Source organism: Lepisosteus oculatus, chromosome 11 (assembly GCF_040954835.1).
Source record: "Lepisosteus oculatus isolate fLepOcu1 chromosome 11, fLepOcu1.hap2, whole genome shotgun sequence".
Classification (NCBI taxonomy): Eukaryota; Metazoa; Chordata; class Actinopteri; order Semionotiformes; family Lepisosteidae; genus Lepisosteus; species Lepisosteus oculatus.
Genome location: NC_090706.1, coordinates 13,993,737 through 14,003,029, shown reverse-complemented (window position 1 = coordinate 14,003,029; position 9,293 = coordinate 13,993,737). Strand labels below are relative to the sequence as shown.

The following is a 9,293-nucleotide window of genomic DNA, read 5'->3' as shown; positions in this document are numbered from 1 at the left end:
ACAATCAGGTGCAAATGTACATCACTTTGGATAAAAGTGTCTACCAAATTTGTCAACATATCATCTAGCTGGTGTAGTAGCTGTCAAAACAGCAGAGAAACTGTTGGGGTGAAACAAAACAGAAAGAATAGTCAAGCCCATCTATGTCTTTCTAAGAAAACTGTTTTATTGTGGCGGCATGTTCCTCAAGTGTCAGTTTCCAGCTCGACTGTCTCCTGGTGGTTTGGGCTGAACTTCCTGTAAACAACAAAGGAGGAATAAAGCCTTACTATGGCACCCATTCTGTGGTAATGTTCTGATATCATGGACTGTGGTGGACTTGCTATTCAGCAGTGACATCTGGGTATACTGATCAGCATTGTAGATTTAATTAAGAAGTGACGTCTGTGTATACTGTACTGTATTGTAGCTGTAATTAAGCAGTAACAGTCACATCAGTCTATATTTATCAATATCGTAGCTGCGTAGCTGTAATTCAGTGGTGACATTGGTCTATGGTGTACTGTCTTGTAACAGTAATTCAGCAGTGATATCGGTGTATAGTGTACTATATTGTAGCTGTAATTCAGCAGTGATATTGGTCTATAGTGTACTGTATTGTAGCTGTAGTTCAGCAATGACATCGGTCTATAGTCTATTTTATTGTCGGGGTAATTCAACAGTGACACCAGTCTGTAATGATCTATATTGTAGCTGTAATTCAGGAGTGAAATTGTTCTGTGGCGTACACTATTGTAGCTGTAATTTAGCAATGACAATGTTCTGTACTGATCAATATTGTAACTGTAATTAAGTAGTGACATCATTCTATTGTAAATTATACTGTATTGTAGCTATAATTCAGCAATGACAATGTTCTGTACTGATCAATATTGTAACTGTAATTAAGTAATGACATCATTCTATTGTAAATTATACTGTATTATGGCTGAAATTCAGCAGTGATATTGGTGTATAGTGTATTGTATTTAACCTGTAATTAAGTGGTGACAAATTAAGCAACAATATTGCTCAATACACTACTCTGTTGTGTAATGCTGTGCTCCTCCTGAAGGAACACAGGGTCATCTTGTTTCTTTCCACATTGACCTCCCACTGACTGAACCACATCAGTCATGGACTCACTTGGCCTTAGTTACCACCCTGTGGCAGCTGGTGCAGTGAGAGGCAGGTCTTTCCTACCCTGAAGTGCTCCCAGCCTGTGATCTCGGTATACAGCTTGTCCCCGGGGCAGGAAGTGTTCACCAGCTGCCGGTGCCCATGGATGGTGAAGTTGGACACCAGGCGCCCGCCGTCGACTGCACACTGCGTCAGCCGCTCCCTCACCAGCGCCATGGCTCTCCGCGCTGGGAGGGTGGCGGTGTAGTCTCCGATGAAGCTGACCCCGTAGCCCAGCGAGTTGTGCCCCATGGTGTGAGCGCCGCGCCACAGCCAGCCCCGCCCCTCATACAGGTACCCGTCTGTGCCCGCCACGAAGCTGGAGGAGAGACAGAGCCGCTGGTTTCTATCTGCTATTCATGAGAGAATCATGCAAATGTTAAAAATCACTGGGTTGTAAACTTGGAGGGGGGGCACGGGGACTCCTTCTACAAACCAGAAACACCCCTCCCCCCCCACACACCTATCCAGTACAGCACACTGGTGGGTAAAGGCTCCCCACTTCGCCAGAGTTTCTCCCAGCTTGGGTCGCTCCATCTGTGACCAGGATGCCAACGTCCCCCCCACAGCTGTGCCCTCGGGCTGGGGCTGCGGCGCCCTACCTGTAGCCGATGTCGTCCCAGCCGCGGTCGTCCTGGTGAAAGCGTTGCATGGCCCTCATGTCGCGGGCGCAGTCCGGGAAGGTCAGGCAGGGGAGGCTGGGCCCGTAGGTGTGGTGGATGTACAGGAAGCTCAGCGGCAGGACCAGCGGAGTGGGGGTGCCCCGGTACGGCTCTGCGCCCCACATGCAGCGAGGGATGATGGCAGGGCACACTGACAGTGAGAGAGAACGAGAGTGTGCTTGGGAGGGAGGAGGAAAGGATGTTGCTTCTAGGATTTTACCGATGTGTGCGTCAGTGGATCAAGTGTGCAGCCAGTAATTCTTATTCTACCCTAAGACGTCCTCCTGTCCTCTTGTTCTGAAAAGTAGGTGAATTCTAGAAGTGGGGTTCAGGCTAGTGGCCTGGCAGCTCTGATGCCCTTGACGTGGGTCAAGATGGCGAAATGCAGCCCGGGCACTCACCCATGTAGCGGTGGACAAACTCCGGCAGACCCTCCCTCACCGCAGACTCCAGCGCGGCCGAGTCCAGCCCCTCCAGCAGCGCGTCTCCCATCAGCCCCCTGTACAGCGACAGGGAGGCCACGATCTGCTCCTGCAAGAATGTGGCATTGGCCAGCTTGCCGAAATTCCCCCTGCGGAAGTTGCTCTGCAGCCTGGGGGCGCTATCCAGCGCCAGGCCATTGTGGTGGAAGTACAGCTTCAGGAGTTGGCTCAGCTTAGGGGGGTCCTCTTCGCGAGACAGGTGATCCCCCAGAACCACGCCGTCCATCGCCCCGTTCACGAGCGCGTCCGTGGCCAGGGCCGGCGGGCCGGAGAGGGTGAAGTTCCGTGGAGCGGTCAGGCTGTCCCAGCAGCCATCGGGCCCGAGCCGGCCTGCGAGCTGGGAGTTTGAGAAACGTACGAAGGACAGGCCCAGGTCTTTGGCCAGGGTCACGGAATACAGGGCGTCAGGAATCCCAGATTCCGGGGCGCCCCTCTTTCTCTGTAGCCCAGCTTCGATGCCGAGCAACATGGGGGCGACGGCTGTCGTGGTGCCGTCCGGTGTCAGCACCACCCCTTCCTCTTGGCCGCCCGCGGTCACTCTGTGGCGGAACATCCCAGCGACGAATCCGGTGTGGTCCCAGGCTGGGGCCGGGGTGGCCTCGTCTGTCTGAGCCGGGGGGCCGCCGTCAGGGAGGGGCCCCAGGAAGTGGCGAAGGAAGCTGTCGTCGTGGTTGGCCGTGCTGCGCAGGGTCCTCACGATTCCCAGCATGTCCAGCCCCGGGTTCGAGCGCTCTGTGAGCTCCACGGCCCTGATGACATCATCCAGGTGCCAGGACAGGAGCCCTGAGGTCACAGGTAAGAGCAAGAGTTCCTGAAGAGTTCCAGGAGACCCCATCGATGACTCGTTGCAAGTCATCTGGGTCTGCCGGCCTCGCCCCTGAGGCCCTGCTTAGACAGCGAGGTGGCCCCCAGATTGACCCGCAGCTGGCATTCTGTCAAACGCTCGGGCAGCACAAGTATTGAGACAGGGGGTCCCCTCCACGGTTTTTGAACTCAGCTACTGGTGGAAACATTTTTTGCCCCCCCAGATCTAGTTCCACTTGATCCCAGGGCGCTGAAGTGAGGCCGCAGGTTAGGGGACCTCATGCAAGTATTCAAAATCCTCAGAGGCATCACCCCTTTTCAGGATCAATAGTGAAACACCAGCCAGAGGACACCAGTGGAAAGGGTGTGAAAGGGTGTATAACCCTGTGAACAGGAGGCACTTCTTTACACAAAGGGTGGTTGGAGTTTGGAACAAAGTACCAGCTTTGATGTTGAAGCCGATACCCTGGTTTCTTTCAGGAAACAGCTGGGTGACATCTTTGAGTGGTTAATTGCTAACTACTAAACAGGCTCCTTGGAGACCCTGTCAGACAGCTCTCCCACTGTGTAGACCCTCTCCTTGATCTGGTGAGATACACAGAGGCAGGGTCTGTGGTGTTGTTCTGTTGTGTTATCTTGTGAAGAAGTTGTGTGGTTGTTCTGTGGGTCTGGGAAAGCCGGAATAACCATTGCAAAGCCACACGTACCTTCCTCACCGTGGACTCCGACACACACGCTGCACAGCACAAGTAGAGCTGGAATCATCTTCCTCTTCCTCGCGTGTCTCTCTGCGGTCGCAGCGCACGTTCCCAGGGGCGCGTGAGCCCCAAATTTATACTGCCAACAGTAGAGGAGGCGCACCTGCACCCCGAGACTCACAGCCCTGCCGTGGGAAAGTGTCAGCTGCCGTGAGCCAGTCAGAACTGCAGGAGGCCTGTGAGCAGCGCGTGAGTGTGTGAGTGTGAGCGAGTGTGCGTGTGTGAGTGTGTGTGCTTCTGTGTTTGCCTGCCCTGGTCAAGGACAGAGAGCTCTCTCTGCACACACACCAGGCTCTCTGCTCTGTCGAAACCTGTCTGTTTGTGTGTGTGCTTGATTATTTCTAATATGTTGACCACTTTTTATCCTGATCTGCGAAGGCTTCATAGTTAAGACCCAAGAAAGGTCGGAGGTGGGAAGTGGGGCAGCAGTGTGGAGCACTGGTTTGGGTTCTGGACTCTTAACTGGAAGGCTGTGGGCTTGAACCCCAGGAGAGGTCCTGCTGTTGTACCCTTGAGCAAGTTACACACCTGAGCTCTTCCACTTAAATAGCCAGGTGCATAATCAGGTGCAAATGTACATCACTTTGGATAAAAGTGTCTACCAAATTTGTCAACATATCATCTAGCTGGTGTAGTAGCTGTCAAAACAGCAGAGAAACTGTTGAGGTGAAACAAAACAGAAAGAATAGTCAAGCTCATCTATGTCTTTCTAAGAAAACTGTTTTATTGTGGCGGCATGTTCCTCAAGTGTCAGTTTCCAGCTCGACTGTCTCCTGGTGGTTTGGGCTGAACTTCCTGTAAACAACAAAGGAGGAATAAAGCCTTACTATGGCACCCATTCTGTGGTAATGTTCTGATATCATGGACTGTGGTGGACTTGCTATTCAGCAGTGACATCTGTCTATACTGATCAGCATTGTAGATTTAATTAAGAAGTGACATCTGTGTATACTGTACTGTATTGTAGCTGTAATTAAGCAGTAACAGTCACATCAGTCTATACTGATCAATATCGTAGCCGCAATTCAGTAGTGACATTTGTCTATGGTATACTGTATTGTAACAGTAATTCAGCAGTGAAATCGGTCAATAGCGTACTGTATTGTAGCTGTAGTTCAGCAATGACATCAGTCTATAGTCTATTTTATTGTCGGGTAATTCAGTAGTGACACCGGTCTGTATTGATCTATATTGTAGCTGTAATTCAGGAGTGAAATTGTGCTGTTGCATACTCTATTGTAGCTGTAATTTAGCAATGACAATGTTCTGTACTGATAAATATTGTAACTGTAATTAAGTAGTGACACCATTCTGCTGTAAATTATACTGTATTGTAGCTGTAATTCAGCAATGATCTTGATCTATTATGTATTGTATTAAACCTGTAATTCAGTGGTGACATTGGTCGATAGTGTACTGTATTGTAGCATTAATTAAGTAGTGATATTAGTCTATACTGCACAGTACTGTACCTGAAATTAAACAACAATATTGGTCAATACTCTACTGAACTGCAACTGGAACAGTATTGTTTTGTAGCTGTAGCACAGTAATGACAGCCTTCTGTTGTGTAATGCAGTGCTCTTCAGTTTCCTGAAGGAACATAGGGTCATCTAGTTTCTTTCCACATTGATCTCCCACTGACTGAACTACATCAGTCATGGACTCACTTGGCCTTAGTTAGCACCCTGTGGCAGCTGGTGCAGTGAGAGGCAGGTCTTTCCTACCCTGAAGTGCTCCCAGCCTGTGATCTCGGTATAAAGCTTGTCCCCGGGGCAGGAAGTGTTCACCAGCTGCCGGTGCCCGTGGATGGTGAAGTTGGACACCAGGCGCCCGCCGTCGACTGCACACTGTGTCAGCCGCTCCCTCACCAGCGCCATGGCTCTCCGCGCTGGGAGGGTGGCGGTGTAGTCTCCGATGAAGCTGACCCCGTAGCCCAGCGAGTTGTGCCACTTGGTGTGGGTGCCGCGCCACAGCCAGCCCCGCCCCTCATACAGGTACCCGTCTGTGCCCGCCACGAAGCTGGAGGAGAGACAGAGCCGCTGGTTTCTATCTGCTATTCATGAGAGAATCATGCAAATGTTAAAAATCACTGGGTTGTAAACTTGGAGGGGGGGCACGGGGACTCCTTCTACAAACCAGAAACACCCCTCCCCCCCACACACACCTATCCAGTACAGCACACTGGTGGGTAAAGGCTCCCCACTTCGCCAGAGTTTTTCCCAGCTTGGGTCGCACCATCTGTGACCAGGATGCCAACGTCCCCCCCGCAGCTGTGCCCTCGGGCTGGGGCTGCGGCGCCCTACCTGTAGCCGATGTCGTCCCAGCCGCGGTCGTCCTGGTGAAAGCGTTGCATGGCCCTCATGTCGCGGGCGCAGTCCGGGAAGGTCAGGCAGGGGAGGCTGGGCCCGTAGGTGTGGTGGATGTACAGGAAGCTCAGCGGCAGGACCAGTGGAGTGGGGGTGCCCCGATACTGCTCTGCGCCCCACATGCAGCGAGGGATGATGGCAGGGCACACTGACAGTGAGAGAGAACGAGAGTGTGCTTGGGAGGAAGGAGGAAAGGATGTTGCTTCCAATAATTCTTATTCTATCCTAAAACGTCCCCCTGTCCTCTTGTTCGGAAAAGTAGGTGAATTCTAGAAGTGGGGTTCAGGCTCGTGGCCTGGCAGCTCTGATGCCCTTGACGTGGGTCAAGATGGCGAAATGCAGCCCGGGCACTCACCCATGTAGCGGTGGACAAACTCCGGCAGACCCTCCCTCACCGCAGACTCCAGCGCGGCCGAGTCCAGCCCCTCCAGCAGCGCGTCTCCCATCAGCCCCCTGTACAGCGACAGGGAGGCCACGATCTGCTCCTGCAAGAATGTGGCATTGGCCAGCTTGCCGAAATTCCCCCTGCGGAAGTTGCTCTGGAGCCTGGGGGCGCTATCCAGCGCCAGGCCATTGTGGTGGAAGTACAGCTTCAGGAGTTGGCTCAGCTTAGGGGGGTCCTCTTCGCGAGACAGGTGATCCCCCAGAACCACGCCGTCCATCGCCCCGTTCACGAGCGCGTCCGTGGCCAGGGCCGGCGGGCCGGAGAGGGTGAAGTTCCGTGGAGCGGTCAGGCTGTCCCAGCAGCCATCGGGCCCGAGCCGGCCTGCGGGCTGGGAGTTTGAGAAACGTACGAAGGACAGGCCCAGGTCTTTGGCCAGGGTCACGGAATACAGGGCGTCAGGAATCCCAGATTCCGGGGCGCCCCTCTTTCTCTGTAGCCCAGCTTCGATGCCGAGCAACATGGGGGCGACGGCTGTCGTGGTGCCGTCCGGTGTCAGCACCACCCCTTCCTCTTGGCCGCCCGCGGTCACTCTGTGGCGGAACATCCCAGCGACGAATCCGGTGTGGTCCCAGGCTGGGGCCGGGGTGGGCTCGTCTGTCCGAGCCGGGGGGCCGCCGTCAGGGAGGGGCCCCAGGAAGTGGCGAAGGAAGCTGTCGTCGTGGTTGGCCGTGCTGCGCAGGGTCCTCACGATTCCCAGCATGTCCAGCCCCGGGTTCGAGCGCTCTGTGAGCTCCACGGCCCTGATGACATCATCCAGGTGCCAGGACAGGAGCCCTGAGGTCACAGGTAAGAGCAAGAGTTCCTGAAGAGTTCCAGGAGACCCCATCGATGACTCATTGCAAGTCATCTGGGTCTGCCGGCCTCGCCCCTGAGGCCCTGCTCAGACAGCGAGGTGGTCCCCAGATTGACCCGCAGCTGGCATTCTGTCAAACGCTCGGGCAGCACAAGTATTGAGACAGGGGGTCCCCTCCACGGTTTTTGAACTCAGCTACTGGTGGAAACATTTTTTGCCCCCCCAGATCTAGTTCCACTTGATCCCAGGGTGCTGAGGTGGGACCGCAGGTTAGGGGACCTCATGCAAGTGTTCAAAATCCTCAGAGGCATCACCCCTTTTCAGGATCAATAGTGAAACACCAGCCAGAGGACACCAGTGGAAAGGGTGTGAAAGGGTGTTTAACCCTGTGAACAGGAGGCACTTCTTTACACAAAGGGTTGTTGGAGTTTGGAACAAAGTACCAGCTTTGCTGTTGAAGCCGATACCCTGGTTTCTTTCAGGAAACAGCTGGGTGACATCTTTGAGTGGTTAATTGCTAACTACTGAACAGGCTCCTTGGAGACCCTGTCAGACAGCTCTCCCACTGTGTAGACCCTCTCCTTGATCTGGTGAGATACACAGAGGCAGGGTCTGTGGTGTTGTTCTGTTGTGTTATCTTGTGAAGAAGTTGTGTGGTTGTTCTGTGGGTCTGGGAAAGCCGGAATAACCATTGCAAAGCCACACATACCTTCCTCACCGTGGACTCCGACACACAAGCTGCACAGCACAAGTAGAGCTGGAATCATCTTCCTCTTCCTCGCGTGTCTCTCTGCGGTCACAGCGCACGTTCCCAGGGGCGCGCGAGCCCCAAATTTTTTAGCGCCAACAGTAGAGGAGGCGCACCTGCACCCCGAGACTCACAGCCCTGCCGTGGGAAAGTGTCAGCTGCCGTGAGCCAGTCAGAACTGCAGGAGGCCTGTGAGCAGCGCGTGAGTGTGTGAGTGTGTGTGCTTCTGTGTTTGCCTGCCCTGGTCAAGGACAGAGAGCTCTCTCTGCACACACACCAGGCTCTCTGCTCTGTCGAAACCTGTCTGTCTGTGTGTGCCTGAGTGAGTCTGTTTGTGTCTTTATCTGTGTGTGTGTCAGTCTGTGTACTGTGTGTGTCAGTCTGCGTGTGTGCATGTCAGTATGTACAGTATCTGTATGTTTCAGTCAGTTTTTCTGTGTTTGTCTGTCTCTGTCTGTATATGGGGTGATTCAAGTGTATAGATTAGTGTGATCCTCTGTGCACTGTGATCTTAGATTAGATTCTGACGTTGCTACAGAACAGCTTGTTCCATGAATATGATTTCCTTCTATCAGTATCTGCGAGTGCTTTTCCTGTAAATTCTGACCTGGGTTAATGAGTGACAGGAGGAAGGAGGCGATGTGTGTGAGAAGCTCAGCACCTGGATACAGTACTGGCTCAGAAACCCCCTCAGACTCCTCTCAGCCTAGTCTGTCCTCAGTCTGACCTCACCACAGTCTGTCCTCAGTCTGTCCGCAGCCTGAACTGTACTCAGCCTACTCTGTCCTCAGTCTGTCCGCAGCCTGAACTGTACTCAGCCTAGTCTGTCCTCGGTCTCCCTTCTGTTTGTCCTGCCCAGTCTGCACAGAGAGACAGTGTACCTCTACAAACACAGCACAGGGGCCCAGTATAGAGAGATACAGACACAGTAAAAAGGTACACATTGTACAGAGAAAGACACAATATAGACACATAGATACATACACAAAGTACAGATACAGAAAGTGGAGACACATTGAGTACAGATACAGACACAGAGTACAGATATACACACAAAGTAGAGACCCACAGAGT

The 9,293-nt window shown here is 53.0% G+C and overlaps 1 protein-coding gene across 1 annotated transcript; it reads right to left on the bottom strand.

The window, feature by feature from the left end:
* Positions 1-144: 144 nt before the first annotated feature.
* On the bottom strand, positions 145-8,697 carry LOC107077566 (uncharacterized). The gene is made up of 11 exons (XM_069195742.1): positions 8,181-8,697; positions 6,589-7,452; positions 6,171-6,381; positions 5,592-5,886; positions 4,632-4,659; positions 4,097-4,205; positions 3,814-4,064; positions 2,222-3,085; positions 1,761-1,971; positions 1,183-1,477; positions 145-237 (listed from the first exon to the last, which is right to left on the bottom strand). Exons 1-11 carry the CDS (start codon positions 8,236-8,238, stop codon positions 193-195), a joined length of 3,231 nt encoding a protein of 1,076 aa, XP_069051843.1. The 5' UTR covers positions 8,239-8,697; the 3' UTR covers positions 145-192.
* Positions 8,698-9,293: the final 596 nt, after the last annotated feature.

Excerpts from the sequence above, each read along its gene's own strand:
- LOC107077566 (XM_069195742.1), bottom strand. The coding sequence starts at position 8,238 with ATGATTCCAGCTCTACTTGTGCTGTGCAGCTTGTGTGTCGGAGTCCAC. Across the intron at positions 5,887-6,170 it reads TGGGACGACATCGGCTACAG|CTTCGTGGCGGGCACAGACG; the intron begins GTAGGGCGCCGC and ends TCTCTCCTCCAG. Across the intron at positions 4,660-5,591 it reads CAGGCTGGGAGCACTTCAGG|GAAGTTCAGCCCAAACCACC; the intron begins GTAGGAAAGACC and ends TGTTGTTTACAG.